Source organism: Rana temporaria, chromosome 7 (genome assembly GCF_905171775.1).
Source record: "Rana temporaria chromosome 7, aRanTem1.1, whole genome shotgun sequence".
Classification (NCBI taxonomy): domain Eukaryota; kingdom Metazoa; phylum Chordata; class Amphibia; order Anura; family Ranidae; genus Rana; species Rana temporaria.
Window position 1 is genome coordinate 153872973 of NC_053495.1, and position 27458 is coordinate 153900430.

At 43.9% G+C, this 27458-nt stretch overlaps 1 protein-coding gene across 1 annotated transcript; it reads left to right on the forward strand.

Moving 5' to 3' along the window:
• Positions 1-190: 190 nt before the first annotated feature.
• LOC120945781 (putative ferric-chelate reductase 1) lies at positions 191-27458 on the forward strand. Its single transcript, XM_040360182.1, has 7 exons — positions 191-229; positions 1550-1584; positions 3501-3709; positions 12903-13042; positions 16237-16325; positions 23251-23338; positions 27220-27458. Exons 3-7 carry the CDS (start codon positions 3514-3516, stop codon positions 27283-27285), a joined length of 579 nt encoding a protein of 192 aa, XP_040216116.1. The 5' UTR covers positions 191-229; positions 1550-1584; positions 3501-3513; the 3' UTR covers positions 27286-27458.

The following is a 27458-nucleotide window of genomic DNA, read 5'->3' on the forward strand; positions in this document are numbered from 1 at the left end:
GTACTTGAGTTCATTATTATAATACTGCAAGATCTTTTTTCAGTGATTAATGTGAAACAGCATAAGTATTACATAAAAGGTGTATTTCTCAATAGAAATTCCCACACCAAAATCACTTTGCATCAACATGTGGTTTTCATGGGGCGGAGAGTGGCAAAGGAGAAGCAGCTAAAATTGACTAAACATCAGTCTAAGTAAGAGCGTTCACACTCCGATCAAGCTCGGCAAGGTTAGTATACTATAATCTTATTTATGGATGAATTAGTTATGATTCAGTATTGCCATATCGTAAACTGTAACAATAGAGTACATAATTTATATTTAGTGTAATGCCGCGTAAACACGATCATTTTTCGGGTTCTAAAAAATGACGTTTTTTTATGTCATTAAAAACGATCGTGTGTGGGCTTCAGAGCATTTTTCGGGTTCTAAAAAATGGGCAAATTTTTTTTCGAACATGCTCTATTTTTTAACGTTGTCGTTTTTCGGGGTGTAAAAAATGGTTGTGTGTGGGCTTTAACGACGTGAAAAATCTGCGCACGCTCAGAAGCAAGTTATGAGACGGGAGCGCTCGTTCTGGTAAAACTACCGTTCATAATGGAGTAAGCACATTCATCACGCTGTAACAGACAGAAAAGTGCCAATCGTCTTTTACTAACACGAAATCAGCTAAAGCAGCCCAAAGGGTGGCGCTATCCGAATGAAACTTCACCTTTATAGTGCCATCGTACGCATTGTACGTTACCGCGCTTTGCTAGAGCATTTTTTTTTCACGATCGTGTGTAGGCAAGGCCGTTTTAATGATCAAGTTGAAAAAAACATCGTTTTTTCTAGAGCCTGAAAAACTTCATTTTTTACAACCCGAAAAATTATCGTGTGTACGCGGCATAAGACATTTTACCCCATACTATAGTAGCATATGCAATTTAATCAATCTATTCTATAACCCTTTGTAATTGTTTACTATACTGTATATTGTTATGGATGAGAAACATGTGATAATCATGTGAACAATGTGCCTAAGTTATCATTTTAATTACTATACAAATGAATTACCAACATTTGGATCTGTTTTCTGATTGTACATATTTGTCAAGACACATTCACTACAAGGAATTGCCAAGCCAATACACTTGAGTTATAATTTTGTAACAAATCTGCTCAAGTTGCTGAATGTACAGAAATTGTGTTGGAAGAGTCTAGCGATAATGGACCTCCATAAACACTGCACTGCTGTAAAGCAATAGATCCCTATACTCTCCCTTACTGTAAGCATGTATGAAATAGAGCAGCTGAGGAGTCAGGATGGCATCCAAGTGAGTCAGTTGACAGTGGGCCCCATCCCCCTGGGGCCCGTGTAACCTGCACACATTACATACATAGAGGATTTCCCACTGGTAATGACTTTCCCTCTTCCAGTCTAAATAATGCTGTGTAAGATATTACAGGAGGCTGATGTGAAAACACATTCAGGCACTTTTTCTAGGTCTAGGTCTAATGGCCTTACTGGGATTTTAATACAATTTTTTTTATATCTTCTTGGAGCTAGGTTTCCAATGAAGGTGAATACTCTTATTGGCCACGGTAATCTTTATCTACCATCATCATTATGTTATTACAAAATATAGATAAAGTAGTAGTGGTTACAGCCTTTAACTGTATCAATAGCCAATTTTATTTTTGTTTTGGATAAAAGGTGAAAAAACCTTCAGCAGCTCCCCTCAGCCCCCCCCCCCTAATACTTTCCTGAGCCTATCCTGATCCAGCGATGTGCACGAGTGCCTTGGCCATCCCGGACTTCCCTCCTCATTGGCTCCCACTGCTGTCAATTAGCCAATGAGGAGGGAGGGGAGGTGGGGCCGACCTGCGACTCTGTGTCTGAATGGACACACAGAGCTGCAGCTCCACTCAGGTGTCCCCATAGCAATTTAGTATCACTTTAAAGTATAACTAAAAGCAAGAACACCCATCAGTTGTTATTGCTGTCTGTCCTACCATTAATGAGATTCACCCTCTCTATTTGTCCTGTTTACCATACCAGAAAATCACACATTTTGGGTTTTCCCCAGAAAAGTAATAGGGGGGGGGGGGGGGATATTCCAATGGGACACTAGTTCTGGTGACCTCGGGATCCCCAAGGAATTCCTCTAATTTGCAGGGATTTCCTCTGTGGAAATTTCCCTTCACTTCCTGTCCCATAGCCAAACAGGAAGTGAAGGGAAATTTCCACAATGGCAGATTGGAATAGAGAGCTCCTCCTGCCCCTGTCCTGCTCAGATGATGACATCGTCGGGTGGGCGGGGGAGCCAGGAGAGGACACACAGACTGATTACTGCCTTCGTCCTGCATAGGTATGAGTCCTGTGCACTGCAGGGGAGGCAGACATTAGAATTGGGAAGTGCAGGGCTTTTTTTACAGCCCATCACCACTGTCTACTGGGTACATGGGTGGGCTGCAGGCAGGGTACAGAGGTAAGCTTTGGAGAGGGGTACAAGGGTGGGCTGTGAGCAGGGTACAGAGGTGAGTTTTGGAGAGGGGTACAGGGGTGGGCTGCAGGGGCAGGAAACAGGGGTGGGCTATGAGGGAAGGGTACAGGGGTGAGCTGCAGGCGGAGTACAAGGGGAAACTGCGGGCAGGGTACAGAGGGGAGCTTTGAAGAGGTGTACAGGGGTGGGCTGCAGACAACTCAGGTGCAGGCAATGCACTTAGCAAAGCAAGAACAAAGATTGTCTCTGGACAGCCGCACACTGAACAAATTGTAGCCTTTATTAAAAGAAGGACAGCACTACAAGTCACAGCAAAGTAAGGTGCGGCTGTCCAGAGAAAATTTTTGTTCCTACTGGGCAGGGTACAGAGGTTAGCTTTGGAGAGGGGTACATGGGTGAACTGTGGGCAGGACAGAGGTGAGCTTTGGATAGGGGTACAGGGCTGGGCTGCGGGGGCAGGGTACAGGGGAGAGCTGCGGGCTGGGTACAGGGGGTAAACTGCGGGCAGGGTACAGTGGTGAGCTTTGGAGAGGGGTATAGGGGTGGGCTGTGGGCGGGGTACAGGGGTAGACAGACTCTGTGTAATTAGCCCCTCCCCAACCCACCCTCCTGGTCCCTGGGAAAAATGACTGCCGGGAAACTGGTGCCAAAAAGTTTGGGGACCGCTGAGGTAGAGGACGTAATCCTTCACTATTTCATCCAAAACTGAAATAAAGTTTTGTCTTTTCATACTCTTTAAGTAGTTCAGGAGTAGTTATTAAGATGATTTGTGAATAGGTACTGAGATACAAGCATCTAGTATATTGAATTCTTGTCTCGGCAGAGAAAATCTGACTAATTGCTATGAGAAGACGCACTCGTTTGCTTCTCAGTTTGTTACTTAAAAAAAAAAAAATTAACCCTTTAGCATACAACTGATATTAAATGCAACCAACATGTCTCAAAAATGTGTTGCATTTACTGTACTGTATACAGCAAATGTGTTTCTTTATTATGTATATTTGTCTGTATCAGAGGCACAGCAGATATGGAGCTATCATTAAAGAACATCTTCCTGTTGGTTACCATCTTTCCAACGCTTATTTATGCCTATCCTAATGGAAAAGTGGAAGCCGCCTGCTCAACAATGATTCCTGGTCACCCTCACTCAGCTCAAACCAGTTTTGCTCCATATAGCCTGACCTTAACAAGTACCAACTATACTGGAATGCTAGTATTCTTAGGTAAGTGCACAAGCTTAAAATTAAAATTTAACTATTAGATAACATAAATCTGCCCATCAAAAAAAATATTATATTCTAATATTAAAAGGAATGTATTGTTTTTGTATATGCTTTTTTTATTATTATGTTCAAAACTAAAAAAATATATTTATTATAATTAATTATATACAACATTTACAAATTCATCCAGTAGGTGGAACTCTAGATAATTTTTCACATGTTTACTTGACTATTCTTAGATGGTTAGATAAGAAATCCTTAAAGCGTTGGTTAACCCAAAGAAAAAATATATATATATATTGATCCTGTTTCGTTAAAGGGGTTGCAAAGAATTTTTTTTTTTTCCCCTAAATAGCTTCCTTTACCTTAGTGCAGTCCTCCTTCACTTACCTCATCCTTCCATTTTGCTTTTAAATGTCCTTATTTCTTCTGAGAAATGCTCACTTCCTGTTCTTCTGTCTATAACTACACACCGTAATGCGAGGCTTTCTCCCTGGTGTGGAGAAAGCCTCTTGAGGGGGGAGGGGCAAGAAGAGTGTCAGGATGCCCACTAACACACAGCTCCTTTATCTATCTGCAAAGTAGAGAGTGTCCTGACTTGCCTGCTTGCCCCCTCCCCTCTCAAGAGGCTTTCTCCACACCAGGGAGAAAGCCTTGCATTACGGTGTGTAGTTACAGACAGAAGAACAGGAAGTGAGCATTTCTCATGCGTACACACGATCGGTCAAACTGATGAGAACGGTCCGTTTTCATCGGACCAAACCGATCATGTGTGGGCCCCATCGGTTAATTATGCATAGGTTAAAAAAAAGCAATCTTGTTTTAAATTTAACCAACGGATACCTAACCGATAGAAAAAAAACGATCGTTTGTAGGCACGTCCATCGGTTAATAATCCACGCATGCTCAGAATCAAGTCGACGCATACTTGGAAGCATTGAACTTTGTTTTTTTCAGCACGTCATTGTGTTTTATGTCACCGCGTTCTGACATGATCGTTTTTTTAGCCGATAGTGTGTAGGCGCGACTGACCATCAGTCAGCTTCATCGGTTAACTGATGAAAACGGTCCATCAGACCATTTTCATTGGATGGACCGATCGTGTGTACAGGGCTTCAGAAGAAATAAGGACATTTGAAAGCAAAATGGAAGGATGAGGTAAGTGAAGGAGGACTGCACTAAGGTAAAGGAAGCTATTTAGGGAAACATTTTTATCCTTTACAACTCCTTTAAGGCATGTTAAACAGCATAGAACTTGTTGTGATTTGCCCCCCCCCCCCCCCTCCTCGTAACACCTCTGCCTTTCAGCTCTGTGTGTGAGCCCCTCCCCCTCTATCACCGTTCTGAGCAGCTCACACATTACTGCTGCCAATCACTGCCAGCCCCTTAGCTAGGATTACATGATGTATATACTAATGCAATTTTCTAAAATTCTTCTTATAAATACAGATTTTCTTATCCCTGATCAGCGGTCATGTGACCGCCCGGCGCTGTCTTCCTCTGATGTTTGTATTACAGAGGAAGGTCACATGACCACCCGGCAGACGTCAGGGGGAGAGCGTAGCCCCTCCCTGTGTAATACATACAGCGGAGGAAGACCGCACCGGGTGGTCACATGACTGCTGATTGGGGATAAGAAAAACTGTATTTATAAGAAGAATTTTAGAAAATGGCATATAATATATACATCATGTAATCCTAGCAGAGGGGCTGAATAAATTACCCCAACTGCCTACCTACTATAATATTTATTACGGTCTGTGATACCAGTGTCATGGGTCAAAACATTAACCACTTGACCACTGGGCACTTAAACCCCCTTAATAACCAGACCAATTTTCAGCTTTCGGTGCTCTCACATTTTGAATGACAATAACTCGGTCATACAACACTGTAGCCAAATTAAATTGTTGTCCTTTTTTTCCCACAAATAGAGCTTTCTTTTGGTGGTATTTGATCACCTCTGCGGTTTTAATTTTTTTCGCTATTAATGAAAAAATAATGAAAATTGTGTAAAAAAATGATTTTTTCTTGCACAGATGGGCACAGGTGGCACTGATTGGCAAAGGTGGCACTGATGGGTACAGGCGGCACTGGTGTGGCTCAGATGACACTGGTGCGGCACTGGTGTGGCACTGGTGTGGCTCAGATGACACTGGTGCGGCACTGGTGTGGTACAGGCGGCACTGGTGTGGCACAGGTGGCACTGGTGTGGCACAGGCGGCACTCGTGGGCACAGGCGGCACTCGTGGGCACAGGCGGTACTCGTGGGCACAGACGGCACTGATGGGCACAGGTGGCACTGATTGGCACAGGTGGCACTGATGGGCACAGGTGGCACTGATGTGGCAGTGTTGTGGCACTGGTGTGCACTGGTGTAGCACAGATGGCACTGGTGTAGCACAGGTGGGGCACAGATGGCACTGGTGGGGCACAGATGGCGCTGGTAGGGCACAGATGGCGCTGGTAGGGCACAGATGGCGCTGGTGGGGCACAGATGGCGCTGGTGGGGCACAGATGGCACAGATGGGGAACAGATGGGGCACTGCTGGGCACTTACGTTTTGTCACTAATCTCTCTCCTCTTCTCTCACACTGCAATGGTGTAAGGAGAGGAGAGAGATGACCTGCAGGTGACCCATCCGCCCGTGTTTGTTTACATTTGTGATCGCGCCGTCATTGGACGGCGCGATCACGTGGTAAAGAGCCGCTTCCATTGGCTCCTTACCGCGATCCTTGTTGCTGCGGGTCCCGTGGACCCGGCGAGCGCCGGTGATCCCGTGTGCACAACCGCTCGGGCGCGCGGGTGTGAGTTAGGGAACAGCCTTGTAGCCGTAATTCGGCTATAGGGCGGTTACTAAGTGGTTAAACAGCCCACAGGCAATGAAAAAAAAAAAAAAAAAGCTCACACCGCAATACTCACTCTGAGTTTGGAGCTGTCCCTCCTTGTACTTTTCTCTCCATAAGATATCAGTGAGCAATTAATTCTATGATTGCAGAGCATCAATGTGCCCCCCCCCCCCCCATTCCCCAAATAACAGGCATTAGCACAGCACCCTTGATTCATATATTTCTGCAGAGAGTGAATGTGATCAAGGCTTTGTGCCGAAACGCGTAAGCTGTTTTTATCCACCTATATATAGCAATAAAGATTCTTCAATTTACTGGATTCTGGAGTTGCCGGCTACCTTTTTTTCTAAATACTTGTTACAATGGATGGAGATCCTTTATGCCTGTGTACCCAGTGGAAAGACTCCACTTCAGATTTGTTGGGAGTCTCCTTTGTTGAGAGCGCTGTTCTTGTGTGTCGTTTGCCTACATTGATGCAGAGAGTAGGGTTGCCACCTTTTCTTCGAATCAAACCCAAACACTTTAGTGGTGCACATAAATTTTTCTTTTTTTTATAGTATAAACGTATAAACTATACATATATTTTGCAATTATATAACATTTCTAATCATATGAAGTTAATCACAAGAGTCCCCCATTTACGTCACAGTCCACAGAGTTGCCCTTTTACATCTGAATCCACAGACTATGATGTAAGGGAGAACTCTGGGGACTGTAACATAAGGGATGCTCTGGGAACCCTGATTTAAGAGGGAACTCTGATGTAAGGGGGAACACTGTGGCTTCTGGTGTAAAGAGGAACTCTGATGTAAGGGGTGCTCTGAGAATCCTGATTTACCTTAGTGTACTCACTCAGAGGCAGGATGGAGAAGGATGGTGAGCTCACTTACCCCTTGGCATTTAGCACCTCTCATCCAGATGTATCTGAGGCTGCTGAACATCAAATTGTTAGTGCTGGCTTTGGGCAGTGTGAAAGAGAGTGTACAGACACCCTCGGCTTAGACAACTGAAGCCAGCAACCCTGCTGGGAAGCCATTTTCCAGTCTGAATTATGTGTCCGGGTTTCAGGCAGTTTGAAACCTGGACACATGATTTCAAACCTGAACTTTATGGGTAAATGCCGGACAGGTGGCAACCCTAGCAGAGAGTGCCACTGACATTGTCATGTCTGAGGACCTCTTGTGTTTGGAAAGACTGGAAGAGGGCCTAGCATGTCATGTGACCTGCCAGGAGACATCAGAGTATGGTAAAAAATAAAGCCTGGTAAAAGTGAAAACTATTTAACCACCTCAGCTCCGGAAGCCCCCCTCAGCCCCCTTCAAGACCAGGCCTTTTTTTTGCTATAAGTGCGTGGTCGTGAGATGCTGTACCCAAAAAAAAGTATGTTATTTTTGTCCCCCAAATAGAGCTTTCTTTTGGTGGTAATTGATAACATCTGTGGTCTTTATTTTTAGCGCTATATACAAAAATAAAATACGTGACCAATCACAGCAGATCACATGACAGTGGTAAACAATGAATGGCTTCCTTTCATGCCATCCATTGTATACAATTGTGTTGCTAGTTATGATTGGTCACAGTGATCACATAGTATAGAGATGGCCAATCACAGCCCATTTGTGCCATGGCAAATCACAGCTAATCACAACAAAAGTCTCAGAATTAATAAGTTCTATTCAATAAAAATGGTTGCTTATACCAATGAAATGCATTGGTATAAGCGATCATAATGTGTAAAAAAAATAAATAAAAAAAAATGATAACAAATGTTTTTTTGCTTTTTTGTCTATACATACTGGGCCGGATTCAGAAAGAGATACGACGGCGTATCTCCTGATACGCCGTCATATCTCTGAGTTCCGACGGTCGTATCAGAGAATCAGTTACGCATAGATATCCCTAAGATCTGCCAGGTGTAAGGCCTCGTACACACGACCAGACATGTCCGATGAAAACGGTCCGCGGACCGTTTTCATCAGACATGTCTGCTGGGATCTTTTGGTCTGATGTGTGTACACACCATCAGACCAAATTCCCCACGGACAGAATAAGCGGTGATGTGGCGGCGACGTGGCGGCGACGATGATGCGGCGACGTGCGCGAACCAGAAAGTTCAATTCTTCCACGCATGCGTCGAATCACTTGGACGCATGCGTGGGATTTCGGGCCAGCGGACATGTCCAATGTGTCGTACTAACCATCGGACATGTCCGACGAACAGGCTTCCAGCGGACAAGTTTCTTAGCATGCTAAGAAACTTTTGTTCTCTTGAAACCTGTCCGCTAGGCCGGAAAACTGTCCGGTAGGCCCTACACACGGTCGGACATGTCCGCGGAAACTGGTCCGACGGACCAGTTTCAGCGGACATGTTCGGTCGTATGTACAAGGCCTAAGTGTTTTACACCGTCAGATCTTAGGCTGCAATTCCAGGCTGGCCGCTAGATGGCGCTTCCGTATTTTTACGCGAGGAATATGCAAATGAGGAGTTACGCCGATTCAGAAACGAGCGACCGCCCAGCGTTTTTTTTTTACGTCGTTTGCGTTCGGCTTTTTCCGGCGTATAGTTACCCCTGCTATATGAGGGGTAGCTAATGTTAAGTATGGTCGTCGTTCCCGCGCCGAGTTTTGAAATTTTACGTTGTTTGCGTAAGTCGTTCGCGAATACGGCTGGACGTAATTTACGTTCACGTCGAAACCAATGACGTCCTTGCGACGTCATTTAGAGCAATGCACACTGGGATATGTACACGGACGGCGCATGCGCCGTTCGTAAAAAACGTCAATCACGTCAGGTCATCACACATTAACATAAAACACGCCCCCCCCCTTCACATTTGAATTACGCGGCCTTACGCCGCAACACATACGTTACCCCGCCGTAACTAAGGGCGCAAGTTCTTTCGAAATAATGAACTTGCGCCCAAAGTTAGAGTGGCGTAATGTATCAGATATACGTTACGCGGGCCGGACAGATACGCCATTGTATCTGAATCCGGCCCACTGTCTTCAGTGTCCCTGATCTTGGCCACACCAATTATATGATAGCGCTGTACTGCACTGGTGACAGTATGTAGAAAAAAAAATGACAACTTTTTATTTATTATTTCTTTATTTTTCAAAATATTGTGACAAAAATTGCAACTTCAAAAAACTTGCCATACTGCTTACTAAATACCTTGGACTGTCTACTTTCCAAAATGGAAAATTTGGGGGATATTTGTACTGATCTGGCATTTTTGGGCCTTAAGAAATGAGACAGGTTGTCGGTACATCAGAATTGATTGATTTTCAGATATACAGTATATACCAGGGGTACCCAACCTTTACGAGGAGCGAGGGCCACTTTAGCGACTTGGTAACCGGTCGCGGGCCACAATGAGCATAAAGGGGGGATGGCAGGTCTGTGTCCACTCTGCATATGTAGAGCAGACACAGACGCAACCCGTCTACCCTAAGGGCTCTCGGATCCACCCAGACAGAAGGGGACAGATCCCCTTCTGTTTTTTTTTAAGTAGATCGAATTGCAGATAGGCGGGTGTAAACGGACACAAGTCCGTTTATATCTGCCGCTCTATAGAGGTGAATGGAGAGTTCGTTTGAGTCCACCTGAAAAACAGACAGGCAGACCTGATCGGACCGATCGTGTGAAAAAGGCCTAAGGCTGCTTTCACACTGATGTACGGCGGTTTAACTGCACCTCAACTGACCTCAATCTTCACTTCTTCCTCAGGATTCTTGCAGCTGGCTGGTACTGCCGGTGGGTACTGCTGACAGGTGCTGGTACTGCTGTTGGGTACTGCTGGCGGGTACTGTGGCTGGTACTAGTACTGCTGGTGGGTACTGCTGGCTGGTACTGGTACTGCTGGCTAGTACTGCTGGCGGGTACTGGTACTTCTGGCTGGTACTGGTACTGCTGACTGGTGCTGCTGGAAGGTACTTGTACTACTGGCTGGTACTGGTACTGCTGGTGGGTACTGCTGACTGGTGCTGCTGGCAGGTACTGGTACTACTGGCGGGTACTGGTACTGCTGGTGGGTACTGATGACTGGTACTGCTGGCTATTACTGCTGGCGGGCACTGGTGGGTACTGGTACTGGTACTGCTGGTGGGTACTGCTTGCTGGTACGGCTGGTTTAAACTGCTGACTGGTACTGGTACTGCTGGTTTATACTGCTGGCTGGTACTGATGACTGGTACTGTTGGTTGGTACTGGTACTGCTGGTTGGTACTGGTACTGATGGCTGGTACTGCTGGCAGGTACTGATACTGGTACTTCTGGCTGGTATTGATACTGGTGGCTGGTACTGGCACTGCTGGCTGGTACTGGTACTGCTGGTTTATACTGCTGGCTGGTACTGATGACTGGTACTGATGGCGGGTACTCCTGGCCGGTACTGGTACTACTGGCTGGTACTGGTACTGATGGTTGGTACTGGTACTGTTGGTTGGTACTGGCACTGCTGACTGGTACTGCTGGTTGGTACTGGTACTGCTGGTTGGTACTGGTACTAATGGCTGGTACTGGTACTTCTGGCTGGTATTGATACTGGTGGCTGGTACTGGCACTGCTGGCTGGTACTGCTGGTTTATACTGCTGGCTGGTACTGATGACTGGTACTTTTGGCCGGTACTGGTACTACTGGCTGGTACTGATGGTTGGTAATGGTACTGATGGTTGGTACTGTTGGTTGGTACTGGTACTGTTGGTTGGAACTGGTACTGATGTTTGGTACTGGTGGCTGGTACTGATGGCTGCTGTCCCAGATCGCGGGTTCCCGTGTCCCGACCTGCCATCACCGAGCATAATTGTGACAGAAGCATACATTTTGTATCACTCCACCTGTAAAGAAGTCGGCGCTATACAGGAAGCATCGGCTCTGCTTTCTTTAGCGGCAGCTTCGTTCTTTGCGCTAATGCTTGGAGATGGCGGGTCGGGAACCCGCAATCTGGGCTTGCCGACCTGGCATCTCAGAGCAAGACATGGCAGGCCACATCAGAGAGCGCCGCGGGCCACATGTTGGACACCCCTGGTATATACCATAGTGTTTGAACTCTATAACTTTCCTACAGACTAAATATTAAATGCTGATTTCAGTTATTTTTTTACCAAAGAAATGTAGCCAAATACATTTTGACCTAAATTCACAAAGAAAGGTTTTTTATTTGCAAAATTTTATAACAGAAACCAAAAAAAAAAACATGTTTTATTTTTAAAAATGTCAGTCTTTTTTTTTGTTTATTTTGAAACAATAAAAAACACAGTGGTGATTAAAGTGGAGTTCCACCTAAAAGTAAAACTTCCGCTTTAAGTACTCCTTGCCCCCTGACATGCCACAATTAGCATGTCATTTTTTTTGGGGGGGGGGGGGGGGCTGGGTACCTGGTTTGGAGTGGAACTTCCTGTCCCACTTCCTCCTTCTAATTTCTAACCGCCTAGGTGGCTCCTCCTCTCCCCCTAGGCGGCCCCTATTCAAAGTGTGACAGCACTGAAAGCTGAAAATTGGCCTGGGCAGGAAGGAGGTGAAAGTGCCCTGTATTGAAGTGGGTAGATGAGGAGGCTGCCTTCATTTGTTTTCAGGTTTAGAACATCTGCAGCAGATAAATAAAATATCTGTTGTTCTTGCCAGAAAGGCATTGTCCTTGTCACTTCTTACATTTTGTTATTCTGTAAATGAATCATCCCATCAGTCCACCATGTAATGGAAATGAACACGTTTTGAAGTCCAGCCTGTGTGACAACAATGGCTCCCTCCAGGGGCGGACTGACAACTCATGGGGCCCCCGGGCAATAGAAGATTATGGGGCCCCTCTGGCTTACAGATGGCCACCACGCCAGGAGGCAGTGCAGAGGCAGGGCAGCTAAAATCTTGGGATATTCACATTAAAAGCATGTCAGTTTCGGACATATCAGGGACAGATCTAAAAAAAACACAGATTTTTACATACTGTCCCTGGTTTTACTGAGCCTGGCAACCCTGATGGGGCCCCCTAGTGGCATGGGGCCCTCGGGCAGTGCCCGCGTGACTCAATGGTCAGTCCACCCCTGGCTCCCTCTATAGATACAAAAAAAGCTTGATACAATCATAATATACAAGGACTCGTAAGCAGCAATATATTACATTTTTCTTTATGGATTGAGGTACATTTTAAAATGGAACAACTATACACCTTAGGCTGAGGTGGGCTAAAGGGGACAAAAAAGCCGCCTACATTTTCAAATACATTTGTGCCGTTAAAATCAACATGACATAATGTGCCCAACAAACCAGTAAGTGGGTAAAAGTTTTGTTTTGCTACTTAATCTCACACCCATGTTAAGTCACACTCTTTATTTTATCTTGCAGTTACTCTCAGCAAAGAACAAACTGGGTCGGACTTCAAAGGTTTCATGATTCAGGCCCGTGCTCCTAGGGGTGACACCAGCCTAGGCACGTTTGTGGTTAATAGCTCGGATATACAAACCCTTACATGCACCTCCTCTCAAGTAAGTCTAATATAACTTCTCCTATACATCTCCTATCATATGTTATTATATATATCATATATACACATCATTTGTGTTGGTACGGTGATCTGTCAGTTTTTTTTTTTGTTTAACTCGCTGGGTTGAATGAAGAAAGATCTGCAGTGTGCACCCAGTTTAACCACTTAACCCCCGGACCATATTGCTGCCCAAAGACCAGAGTACTTTTTGCGATTCGGGACTGCGTCGCTTTAACAGACAATTGCGCGGTCGTGCGACGTGGCTCCCAAACAAAATTGGCGTCCTTTTTTTCCCACAAATAGAGCTTTCTTTTGGTGGTATTTGATCACCTCTGCGTTTTTTATTTTTTGCGCTATAAACAAAAATAGAGCGACAATTTTGAAAAAAGTGAATATTTTTTACTTTTTGCTGTAATAAATATCCCCCAAAAATATCTAAAAAAACATTTTTTTTCCTCAGTTTAGGCCGATACGTATTCTTCTACATATTTTTCGTAAAAAAAATCGCAATAAGCGTTTATTGATTGGTTTGCGCAAAAGTTATAGCGTTTACAAAATAGTGGGTATTTTTATGTCATTTTTATTAATATATTTTTTTTACTAGTAATGGCGGCGATCAGCGATTTTTTTTCGGTATTGCGACATTATGGCGGACACTTCGGACACTTTTGACACATTTTTGGGACCATTGTCATTTTTATAGCGATCAGTGGTATAAAAATGCATTGGATTACTATAAAAATGCCACTGGCAGTGAAGGGGTTAACACTAGGGGGCGGGGAAGGGGTTAAGTATGCCCCTTGTGTGTTCTTACTGTGGGGGGGGGGGTGGCCTCACTAGGGGAAACACTGATTCTCTGTTCATACATTGTATGAACAGAAGATCAGCATTTCCCCCGCTGACAGGACCCCCGCTGACAGGACCGGGAGCTGTGTGTTTACACACACAGCTCCCGGTCCCCGCTCTGTACCGAGCGATCGCATGTGCCCAGCGGCGATCCAGCCCGCCGGGCACACGCACGGGAGTCGGGGGCGAGCGGGGGGCCAATCGGGGGCGTGGCGGCTGAGAGAGAGGACGTTATACTACGTGCTCTCGCCCAGCTGAGCCGACCTGCCGACGTAGAACGGCGGTGCGCGGTCGGCTAGTGGTTAAGGCCCCTTTTGTATGACTTGTCCTTTGACTTGGGACTGCAAAGTCATATGACAAGTTGTTCCCCATGATTTCCAATGACTACTATTCATGTTAGTACGACTTAAAGTCGTGCTGACTTGAGTTCAGAGGTATCTTAATATAGCGCAGTCTTACCCCGAAGGGAGTAAGAGAAACCAGGAGCCAGAAGCAGCACAGAGCAGCAGAAAGAGTGGAAGAGAGAGGCCACGCTACGCGTGAAAGGCTTGCGTGAAAAGCCAAGTCTTCAGTAGCCCGCAGAAGACCGGAATCGTAGGGGTCTCCTGGAGCTCGACAGGGAGGCACCCTGGTGGGAGAAGGCCCGACCACCACGCTGGGTCTTCTTGGGCACCGAGATGTAGAGGAGATCTCTGCCACTACTTTGGTCCAACTTTGATGCGAGTTACACAGGCATTCCATGAAAGCGCGGCAAAATCACGCAACTTTGAAGTCGCATAAATGAAAGAGAGAGCTATGGAATGGGATGGGGAAGAGTCACAGAGGTAAGAGGGGTCGTAAAATTATTGGATAGTGATTTTTGAAAACTAAGGTCCACATTTAGTCCATTATCGTCTGTGACAGAAAGAATTATCATTCTTAGGACAAATGCTTTCCTCTCCTGAGTAGTTTTGAAGTTGAATCCATTAGCCAGAATTTTTTTTTTTATTATGGCCATTGGAATAAATAAACGCTCAAGCACAGAAAAAGCAGGCAGGGGTGATCCGAAAGAGGTGTCAGATGTAGCCGGGTCAGGAACAAGGGGTCATATTCTGAGTAAAGTTACGATGGAGTAACTCAGGATACTCCATCGTAACTCCCTTTTTTGACCCGTGTATCTATGCTCCTGATTCTCAGAATCATTTTTGCATAGATACACTTAAGATCTGCCATCTGTAAGTCACTTACACTGGCGGATCTTAAATGCAATGACGCCGGCCGCCGCTAGATGGCATTTAAGTGAAGGAGTCATTTGCGTATGCAAATGATCCTTCTACGCCGATTCACGAACGAGTTTGCGTCGCGTAACCGTCGCTAACGTCGTTTGCGTAAGCCGAAACTTACCCCTGCTATATGAGGGGTAAGTTTCCGCAAGTCTCGCGTAGGCCATGTTACGGATGGCGTCGGGTCCCCGTCATGTTTTTTCGTCGGATACGTCGTTTACGTAAGTCGTTCTTGAATACGACTTTACGTCAATGACGCACACGTCGGCGTCATTGACGTTTTCCGCCGAGAACTGGAGCATGCGCACTGGGCTTTTTGCAGCCCGGCGCATGCCCAGTTCTTTTGTATCGGGGGCGCGCTTCATTTGAATAGAAGCCGCCCCCTTGGAGATCCGCCAGGCTACGCCGGGACACTTACACTCCGCTGTCCCAACTTATGGAGCAAGTGGTTGGGGAATACAACACCTGCTCCAGTAAGTTGGGACAGCGGAGTGTAAGTGCCCTAAGCGAAGCAGGCGGATATTTACTCAGAATATGGCCCAAGGTTAGCAGACATAGAATAGAATCAGGGACACAGGAACCAAAGCTGAAGACAATCCAGCACTGAAGGCAGGCAGACTCTCAGTTTAGATAGGCTGCTGGGCGCCAGTATCTTTAGATGCATGCGCACGCGCATGGGCTCTCACATATGGATTCTATGACTGTGACTGCACATGCGCATTAGAATTAGCACTTGCTGAACGGGAATAAGCAGCTGCTAAATAGGAACGAGCACCTGCTGCATCAGATCCCTGACACTTATCTTCAATGCAGAGAGATATTATGTATTAAGCATTTCTTTTAATTCAGTACAGAGAACTGAAATTTCACCAAAAAGGAGAAATCAATCAGAGACAGTGTGTGGAGATTCAACATATCCTCTCCATACTTTATCAAATGTACAAAGTGCACCTCTTCTAGCGTAAGTTGCCTTATAAAGGGGATTCAGCTTCATATTTGATGAGAATAAATACTTAAAATCATTTGCTTTACCTGTTTTATGCTTCCTATCCAATGAATGTTTTGATAAAATATGATGTTTCTACAGAGTGCAGTGAGTCACACATCAAGAAACTTAAAATCCAGTGTACAGGCGATCTGGATACCCCCAAAAGCAAAAAGTGATATACAGTTCAGGTAATGGTTCACAAATACATATGTTTTCTTAATGTATTATATTTAGCGTATTATACAGTGTTTTGAATTGCGGGACACATGTCGCCCAAAAATAGTTCAGGAGCTAGTTTTGGGCGACGTGCATCCCGCGATGCTGGTTGCCGCGATTGCAGCACGATTTATCGCGTGACAAAGTTGGCAGACCCAAACCGAGATTTGAGGTCTCATTCAAATGAATGGCATCACGAATGCGAGTCCTGCTTTTTATCATCCACACCTCGGTGCTGTCGAATCGCGGGCAGATCCGCGGCAAAAAATCTGCCCGCGATTCAAAACGCTGTAGTGTGAATGCAGCCTAAGTTTTTTAAAAATCTTTTTTTTTTTCCCTAAATTCTCCTTTCTTCTAAAGATTAGGTAAATATTACTGTGTAAGTACAGCCAAAACGTTTCTTTCGGATTTGGAGAGAGTAGGGAAGTGTTAAAACTCTTGTCAGTTTGGTTTAGTCTATATTTGTCCAATTGGGGAGATTTTACTTTTTAATTTAAATTCTGGCCCCAGAAATGCAACAGAAAGTGAGGATATTTCCCATCTTACACAGTTATTACCAGAATAGGTATTCCCGTTGAAAGATTTACCCACACCTCTTGTTCAGGTGACAGGTGTAAAATTTGGGTTTTCCTGTAAACTTTGTTTTTTGTATGACCAGCAGGACAAATAGAGGGGATGAATCTCATTGTCAGTGTGCCCGGCAGCAGTAAAAACCTCACAGGTATTCTGATCCTTCCCAATTCCAAAACCCAAGAAGTTTTGGCTCTACATACACTTTAAATGCTGCATATTTACTACTTGTAGCTAGCAGGTAATGTGCACCAAATAGAGTCTTATGCCTTGTACACACTGTAGCGCTCACCCCCGAAGGAGCCGCTGAATTATCGGGTCTTCTGTCTCACCACTGTGACACACCACAAACAATGAATCCACAGCACACCAGCACACCTTGTGAAGCTTTATAACAGATTTAATAACTGTGGGATAGAGCAAAAGCCCTTAACGTCTCCCCACTCTAATATAATACAACTAATAACAGGATGAGATAATACGTTTAGATTGAATGCAATGAACAGTAATATATATATACTTAGCGGTATCTACCCCACCCTAAACTACTGGCCAGTAGTACTGTCCTAGGCTAGCCAACGTTGGGGCCCTGGTGAAGGAAGTACACTTGTTGCAATGGCCAAAGGCCGCTCACCACTTCCAGTGTCTCTTTGGGAAAGGAGGATGATTGTCTGCGGAAGCGAATGTCCCTCTCTCCTCAGACCGACGTCTGTGAAATGGATGCAGTCTTTTAAAGCCTCCGGCAGGACATCTCAGATCGTCTAGGGGCCGTCTGGGGAATCTGGCAATAACCTCCGTCAGCTCCACTCACTCAGTTGGGCAGGCTGGATTACTCCGGTGGCTGGATCGGCCCTGCGACTAGGCCTCAGTTCGATCGCTCAAAACACAGTCTCTCTCTGTTTCAGTAGACGAACATCAGTCTCTCCAAGAACTATTGCATAGAGCCTGTGTCTCAGTGGCAAACACACAGCTCTGACACAAGCCGTCTTAAATCACCCTGTGATGCAGATCTGTGTTCCCTGGGTCACTGTTCCAGACTCCCTCTCCTCACTACTTCCTCCTGACTCCCCTCTCTCCCAGAACTTCCTGTCTCCCAGCCTCCTGGGAAATGCAGTTCTCCAGCCCCTTGCTGTAGAAATGTATCTCTATGTCTGCTCTGTACTGCAGTCTCCAAATCTGTGCTCTCTGGCTCCACCTGCTGCAATATATATATATATATCTACATCCTCTTAAATGGCTGAAAATCACAACAGGGCTACATTACGATCGGAATTTCCGATGAAAAAAGTCAGACGGAATTTTTTTATCGGATATTCCGACCGTGTGTGGGCCCCATCTGACTTGTTTTCCATCTGAGTTTAGACATAGAACATGTTTTATTTTTTTCCAATGGAAAAAAATCCTATCGGAAATTCCGATCGTCTGTGTGGAACTCTGATGGAGAAAAAAACACGCATTCTCAGAATCAAGCTCGGAAGTATTGAACTTAATTTTTCTCGGCTTGTCGTAGTGTTTTACGTCACCACGTTTTGGACGGTCAGAATTTGGTCTGACAGTGTGTATGCAAGACAGCTTGAACGGAATTTCGACGGAAAATTTATTTGGATTTTACCCCATCAGAAATTCAGATTGTGTGAACAGGGCATTAGCTTATGCCATGATAATGAATATTAGAGCTGCACGATTAATCGTGAATTGATTGCGATCTCGATTCACCCCCCACGCGCGATCTCAAGGCCGGATGATCCGCGATTTTTGGGTGCGGCCATAGGAAAGTCCCTGGCTTCCGCCTAGCTCCGGAGCGATGGCTATTTTGGTACACCCGGCAGCGGCTGTCTCGTCAGGAAGTGACGTTTTGTCGCCACCATCTTGCTCCACCCCACACTCCTGCACAGTAATGTGAGAAGGGGGCAAGCGGACATCTTGTTACAACCAACAGAGTTTTAAATTTCACAGTTATTTTCAACACAAAACAGAGCTTATGTGCTTAAATACAGTATATGTAAATCTGACAGACTGTTTACATGTTAAATTTTAAAAGCAGCAGCAAACCTTACATGCATACTAATGTGACAGAACACCTCTGATTTTCATATTTAGTTAAATGTGAAAATCAGAGGTGTTCTTTCACATTAGCAAGCATGTAAGGTCAGCAGGTTTGCTGCTGCTTTAGGCTGCTTTCACATTGGGCAGTGGAGCTGCGGTGACGTGAAAAACACCTCAATGTGAAAGGGGCCTTAAAAATTTAACATGTAAACAGTCCGTCAGATTTGCATATACTGTATTTAAGCACATAAGCTCCGTTTTGTGTTGAAAATAACTTAAAATATTTTTTTTTTGAGAATCGTGATCTTCATTTTAAGCAAAAGAATCGTGATTCTCATTTTTCCCAGAATCGTGCAGCTCTAATGAATATACCTTATTTTTCTCACCTGGTGTTTTATATACATTTTATTAATAAAATTATGTTAATATATATATATTTTTTCCCCCTTTCTTTTTTATTTGGTCAGGTGATTTGGAAATATTGCATATAAATATTTCATAGTTACATTTTCTAGCCAGCAAATGGAACTTTAGGACAACGTTTATCAACCTTTTTTCAGGCGCCCTCTAAAATTATGCACAACCTTTAGGCACCCCATTCAAAAACTTAAAAAACTAAACTAATTAACACAGGAACATCCGTGTAGCACACCCAACGCTAGAGGTGATTTATTCTTCAAAAGCAAATACTTTTGCACACTGGTACTGACTACTATTCCATTGTTTCTCTACTCCCTCATTCACCCAAAATGACCCCAGTGCTGACAAGGAGAGGCAAATAAGGAGGCTATGCAGGTGCCTGGGATGCTCCTTATCAACAGATGATGTCATTGGTTGTTAGAACACTGGAGGCTGGAGGGTTGTAATGGGGCAAAATTAAAACCTGTGGCTTTTTCATCCACCTGCTGTTTTGCATACTATTTTTGATCAATTTGTAGGCATTTTGCCAGGGCACCCCTAAAGAAACCTAAAGGCACCCCAGGGTGCCTGGACTCCCTGGTTGAAACAGGCTGTTTTAGGATCACATGTTTACCAAACTAACTTGAAGTATAAATAAAGCTTCCCCGAAAGCTGATGTTTAGCAAGTTTTTGTTCAGTAAGCCTCGGTTCACATATAAATTGTATGTGTTTCAGCATCCCGGGCACCTGCACCATGTGGCTCTGAGCAGCTGCCCTTCAGTTGCGTTTTGAGAAAAGGGTTGGGGACTTTTTCCATGCATTTTCTGAAGGTAATGGGTTGCTGTGACTGCGCAACCACACCCACACAAAACATGGTGGTATGAACCTAGACTAAAGGGTCAGGTCACCCAGTAAAAATATGGTAGTCACTGGTTAATGAAGGGTTGAATACCTTAGGCTTCTTGGTCAATAAACCATAGATATAGCTCTACTCTCATTTTTTTGATCTTTCCTGTTTCAGCCATAAAGATCATAGAAATCTTTGCTCATTCTTAGGTCTAATGTTACTGTAGCTTCTGGCTCCTATGTTTGTTGCTTGATAGAATCTGTTGGGGGGAACATGAGACCATTTTTGTAATGTTTTTTTCAAGGTTTTTGTGACCACGTTGATGACAAAGTCTGGAATCCAAACTTTTTAGAAGTTGGAGACCAAGTTGACATTCTTGGGGCCTAATTCACGAAGAATCAGGAGAAAAAGTAGTCACTTGGGGCCAGATTCACAGCTGAGATACGACGGAGTATCTCAGATACTCCATCGTATCTCTCAGAGTATCTATGATTCATAGCATCAGTTATGCATAGATATCCCTAAGATCCGACAGGTTTAATTGTTTTACACTGTCGGATCTTAGGATGCAGTACCGCGGCCGCCGCTGGGGGGAGTTCGAGTCGGGTATGCAAATTAGGAGTTACGGCGATTCACGGCGGATTTTCGCGTTCGCTACGTCGCCGCTAGTCTAGTTTCCCGTCGCAAAGTTAGTCGTTATTTGACCTGCCTTAACTTTACACAGCAATCGTATTGCTGTATAAAGTATGGCCGTCGTTCCCGCGTTGAAATTTAAAAATGAATGTCGTTTGCGTAAGCCGTCCGGGAATACGGAATTACGCTACGCGCGTCGCCGTTCGAAAAAATGACATCACGGCGCGCAAAGCACGACGAGAATTGCGCAACTGAGCATGCGCAGTAGGTCCGGCGCGGGAGCGTGCCTAATTTAAATGGCACATGCCCATTTGAATTGGCCCGCCTTGCGCCGGAGGCCGCCGGCGTAGGTTTTCATTGCAAGTGCTCTGTGAATCAGGCACTTGCGATGAAAACTTGCGGCGGTGTAACGTATCTACGATACGTTACGCCGCCGCTCACCTACGTGAATCTGGCCCTTTACATTTAGTTACTCCCAATTTAATTTAGGACCTCAACTAGATGAACATGCAAACGGAAAAGTGAGTAAGTGAGCATTAGTGAATTCCAATTTGGCATAGTTGCGGTTCATAACTGGCAAGTTTCCTATATGGAACTGCACTGCAGTATTTAGCTATGATCATGTGTGTACATGTATGCCAATAAACTAATCATATATGGAGTGTGCTCTACCTTGTGTGTAGCTATTTATTTATATTACAATTACTATCAGGAGATGGATTATTATAACAGTAATAGAAGAGAGAGGATCAGAGAATACAGAATTAAACAGCCATTTTACACAATGCAGAGAATGAAGCCTCGCACACACGACCGGTTTTCTCGGCAAAAACCAGCAAGAAGACTGCTTCTTGCTGAGATTACCGTTCGTGTGTACGAGGCTGGCCAGAATCTCAACGAGAAAAAAAGAGAACCTGCTCTCTTTTTTCTCGTCAAGATTCCTGTCGGCCTGTTTCCCGATGAGAAACCCGAGAGTGTGTATACTTACCTGTCGCCGTGGAAACCCGCGCATGCTCGAAATGACTTTGACGCATGCGCTGTAGCTTCCACGGCATAGGTAGGGTGAAGCAAGATGGCGGCAATGGCATCGAATGTGACGAGCGCATGCTTGTCGTACGCGATGACATTACCGCGTTATATTCTTTCAAGAGAACTGCGGTTCTTTTGAAAAGAGAGTCTGTACACTCGGGAGGCAAGAGTTTCTTGCCAAGAATCTCATCAGGGAAAACAACGTTTTTTTCCTGACGAGATTCTCGGTCATGTCTACGAGGCCTTAGCGTTCCAGTGAGTATAACAAGCTTGTTTTACTGCATATACATGATTTTACTGTTGTGCTTTAGTAACACTTTGTTAGGTTAAAGTTTAGAGAAAAGTAAGGTACCAGGGACAATTTAAAGGTGTTGTAAAGGTTCATTTTTTATTTTCTAAATAGGTTCCTTTAAGCTAGTGCATTGTTGGTTCACTTACCTTTTCCTTCGATTTCCCTTCTCAATGTTTTTTTTTTTTCTTTGTTTTCTTTGTCTGAATTTCTCACTTACTGTTTCTCCTCAGTAAGCTTGCCCCCATCATCTGGCTGGGGGTTAGTCAGCCAGAACAGCTTACTGAGGAGGAACAGGAAGTGAGAAATTCAGACAAAGAAAAAAAAAACATTGAGAAGGGAAATCAAAGGAAAAGGGTAAGTGAACCAACAATGCACTAGCTTAAAGAAACCTATTTAGAAAATGAAAAAACTAACCTTTACAACCCCTTTAACCCATTGCTTAATTTTCTTATGATCTTACAGTTGTAAGTTCTTTCCTATTCAGTAGTGACTATAGCCAAAAGCCATTTTGAAATGGTGGGAAATCCCATTTAGATAACACATATGGCCCACAAAGTAGAAAAACATAGCTACAGGAGAATAAATATACAGTAAATAAAATATTTTAATAAAAGTTAGAACCATATTTTTCTAATCTTGAATTAATGTGAATTCACAATGAACAGACATCTGCCAGAGAGGCAACCTGCAGAGTTTTACCCTCGGGCATATGTATGTCCCGACTGCGGTAGGGGGCTGTGTGGTGCATCATTCAGCGCATCACATAGCTTATTTTTTTTGTTGAAACTTTATTTGAAGTGCGAAAAAGTGACACTTTATTCATGTTGCTGTACAACCGCTCAATGCGCTGCACTACTGTACAGTGACATGCAATCCTGTACGGTGCTCTGCAATAAAATGCAGCATGTCTGCATTTTAGCGCAGCTCTGGGCGTTTGAAGTGTGACAATTGTAACAATTATTTTCTGTGTCCTATCAGTGACTGGTGTTTGACAGTGCAGTAAAATGCCAGTCAATGCCCATAGTGTGAATTAGCCCTTATAAATGATATCTTATAAAACAATATTAATTATATATTTTAGAGCCACTGTGGTAACTTCATTTGACACATTTTGGACGAATGTGCTTAGTGACATCTTACCTCTGGATTCTGCAGGCTCCCAGCTTATGGTAAGTGAACTGTAATAAACCAGCAGTTACGTGTTTTGTCATAACTGTGTAAATGCGGCTAAAAACCTAGAACTGCAGTTAGACTACATGTTGACCGCCAAGTGATGACTGTTGTGTCTTGTACAGGTTTTTCCTCCTTTTTTCTTTGTTCATTTTTTTTATATTATCCCTGCAAACATACCCGAACCCTTTGCTGGAGAGTGACACCAGTCTACTTGTTTTACCTAATTCTTTCTTATGCCTCGTACACACAATCGTTTTTTCAGTCGGGAATAAACTCTGAGGCCCCGTACACACGACCGAGTTTCTCGGCAGAATTCAGCCAGAAACTCGGATTCTGCCGAGAAACTTTTCAGCGAGGAACCCGTTGAGGAACTCGTCGGGCCGAAAAGAGAACATGTTCTCTATTTCCTCGTTGTTCAATGAGGAAAGTCGGCCCGCCGAGCTCCTCGGCGGCTTCCACGCTGAACTCGCCGAGGAACTCGATGTGTTTGGCACGTCGAGTTCCTCGGTCGTGTGTACGGGGCCTGACGGGTTTTTCCGACGGAATTCCGCTCAAGCTGTCTTGCATACACACGGACACACCAAATTCCGACCGTCAAAATCGCGGTGAAGTACAACACTACGACGAGCCTATAAAAATTAAGTTCAATGCTTCTGAGCATGCGTCAAATTGTTTCCAAGCATGCATGTTTTTTCTCAGTCGGAATTCCATACAGACGAACGGAATTTCTGTCTGAAAAAAAGAGAACACGTTTTTTTTCTAACTCCATTGGAATTTCCGAAGGAAAACGTCAGATGGGGCATACATACGGTCGGAATATCCGATGAAAAAATTCCGTCTGACGTTTGTATGCGGCATTAGTCAATCTACTAAGGGTCTTCAAAAAGGGAGAGTGTTTGTGTTTTAACTGAGCAGTAAAGAGTCTTGTGATTGCTTTAAACAACCCTTCCTATTACAGCCCACAGTGCTTAATCAAAAGTGCTTTGTGGTGGAAAGGTAAAGAGATATGCCACGTACACACAACCGTTTTTCATGTCATGGAAAAAAAAACAACGTTTTTCTCGACATGATTCCTCTCAAGCCTGCCTTGCATACACACAATCGTGATAAAAAATGCTTGAGCAAAGCGAAGTGACGTACAACACGTACGACGGCTCTATAAAGGGAAAGTTCCATTTGAATGGCGCCACCCTTTGGGCTGATTATGCAAATTTTCCTTCTCATAACTTGCTTCTGAGCATGCACGTTTTTTCCCTCGTCGTTAAAGCCTACACACGATTGTTTTTCACGATGAGAAAAACAACGCCGTGAAAAAATAGAGCAGGTTCTAAATTTTTAATGGTCATTTTTCTTGTCGAGAAAAATGCTCTTGAGCCTACACATGATCGTCATTTTCTCGTCATGAAAAACGGTTGTATGTACGCGGCATTAAAGAAGCAGAAAACAATGCACATATATCCTGCTGCTTCATTCACTAGTCTGAAATGTTTTATTAATGCTACTAATTAGGGTCCAGCAAACACAGTATATTTGAATGATGAATACAGGACAGGCTAAGGCAGGGGAGCCTCTCATGCCCCATTGGCCCTCCTGTGCAAGACCAAACTATTAAAACGACAGATTATACTGCTACCAGATCTTATAAAAGATCTGGTAAAATTAATGTGTGAGAAATTGCTCTTTAAATCTATACACGTACTTTGTTGTAGTGATTTTACATACTGTATATACAGTGCCTTGCGAGAGTATTCGGCCCCCTTGAACTTTGCGACCTTTTGCCACATTTCAGGCTTCAATCATAAAGATATAAAACTGTAATTTTTTTTGAAGAATCAACAACAAGTGGGACACAATCATGAAGTGGAATGAAATTTATTGGATATTTCAAACTTTTTTAACAAATAAAAAAGTGAAAAATTGGGCGTGCAAAATTATTCAGCCCCTTTACTTTCAGTGCAGCAAACTCTCTTCAGAAGTTCAATGAGGATCTCTGAATGATCCAATGTTGACCTAAATGACTAATGATGATAAATAGAATCCACCTGTGTGTAATCAAGTCTCCGTATAAATGCACCTGCACTGTGATAGTCTCAGAGGTCCGTTTAAAGCACAGAGAGCATCATGAAGAACAAGGAACACACTAGGCAGGTCCGAGATACTGTTGTGGAGAAGTTTAAAGCCGGATTTGGATACAAAAAGATTTCCCAAGCTTTAAACATCCCAAGGAGCACTGTGCAAGCGATAATATTGAAATGGAAGGAGTATCAGACCACTGCAAATCTACGAAGACCTGGCCGTCCCTCTAAACTTTCAGCTCATACAAGGAGAAGACTGATCAGAGATGCAGCCAAGAGGCCCATGATCACTCTGGATGACCTGCAGAGATCTACAGCTGAGGTGGGAGACTCTGTCCATAGGACAACAATCAGTCATATACTGCACAAATCTGGCCTTTATGGAAGAGTGGCAAGAAGAAAGCCATTTCTTAAAGATATCCATAAAAAGTGTTGTTTAAAGTTTGCCACAAGCCACCTGGGAGACACACCAAACATGTGGAAGAAGGTGCTCTGGTCAGATGAAACCAAAATCGAACTTTTTGGCAACATTGCAAAACGTTATGTTTGGCGTAAAAGCAACACAGCTCATCACCCTGAACACACCATCCCCACTGTGAAACATGGTGGTGGCAGCATCATGGTTTGGGCCTGCTTTTCTTCAGCAGGGACAGGGAAGATGGTTAAAATTGATGGGAAGATGGATGGAGCCAAATACAGCACCATTCTGGAAGAAAACCTGATGGAGTCTGCAAAAGACCTGAGACTGGGACAGAGATTTGTCTTCCAACAAGACAATGATCCAAAACATAAAGTAAAATCTACAATGGAATGGTTCACAAATAAACATATCCAGGTGTTAGAATGGCCAAGTCAAAGTCCAGACCTGAATCCAATCGAGAATCTGTGGAAAGAACTGAAAACTGCTGTTCACAAACGCTCTCCATCCAACCTCACTGAGCTCGAGCGGTTTTGCAAGGAGGAATGGGCAAAAATGTCAGTCTCTCGATGTGCAAAACTGATAGAGACATACCCCAAGCGACTTACAGCTGTAATCACAGCAAAAGGTGGCGCTACAAAGTATTAACTTAAGGGGGCTGAATAATTTTGCACGCCTCAAAGTTTTTTATTTGTTAAAAAAGTTTAAAATATCCAATACATTTCGTTCCACTTCATGATTGTGTCCCACTTGTTGTTTCTTCAAAAAAAATTACAGTTTTATATCTTTATGTTTGAAGCCTGAAATGTGGCAAAAGGTCGCAAAGTTCAAGGGGGCCGAATACTTTCGCAAGGCACTGTAGGTGACTTATGAGGGCAATTGTTTCCACTAGATTTTCGTAAGGGGTATCAGAGTAAAGGGGGCTAAATTCAAATGCATGCCACACTTTTCAGATATTTATTTGTAAAAAAAAATGGAAAACCATTTATCATTTTCCTTCCACTTCTCAATTATGTGCCACTCTGTGTTGGTCTATTACATAAAATCCCATTAATAATACATTTATGTTTTTGGTTGTAACATCACAAAATGTTAAAAATTTCAAGGGGTATGAATACTTTTCCAAGCCACTGTACAGTATAAGGGTAGTTTACCTACTAGTCTCTGAATCATTGAATCACAGACTCTTTACAAATATGTGGTGAGAAAAGTCAGGGCTCCTTGTCTTCATATCTCCTCTATGTCTGTGACTCAAAAAGTCTTGAAGCCCCTGGATCAGCATAACAGCCAGGTGACTAGCAGTTTTAGAAAAAAAAGTTTAATTGTCTTTGTGTTAATTTCCTTTAAATACTAAATGACTATTGTTTGTTCTTTTATCTTTTAGATTCCTACAGTGTTCCAGCTTCTGGTCTGCAGCTCCACTCTAATATATGCGCTGCTTCTCAAGTGAAGACTGAAAAACAGAAGTTAACTGGATATTGCTTTGATTTTAGTCCATGACAATGTTTATATAGCTTACTTGTGTAGCTAAACGTATTACCTAATTGCAGTGCTCCTTAAAGTGGACCTTCAGTCATTGTTTCAACTTTCCATCTATTAAATCTTCTGCCCTTGTTGTTTTAA

Excerpts from the sequence above, each read along its gene's own strand:
- LOC120945781 (XM_040360182.1), top strand. The coding sequence starts at position 3,514 with ATGGAGCTATCATTAAAGAACATCTTCCTGTTGGTTACCATCTTTCCA. Across the intron at positions 3,710-12,902 it reads TGGAATGCTAGTATTCTTAG|TTACTCTCAGCAAAGAACAA; the intron begins GTAAGTGCACAA and ends TTTATCTTGCAG. Across the intron at positions 16,326-23,250 it reads AAAAGTGATATACAGTTCAG|AGCCACTGTGGTAACTTCAT; the intron begins GTAATGGTTCAC and ends TATATATTTTAG.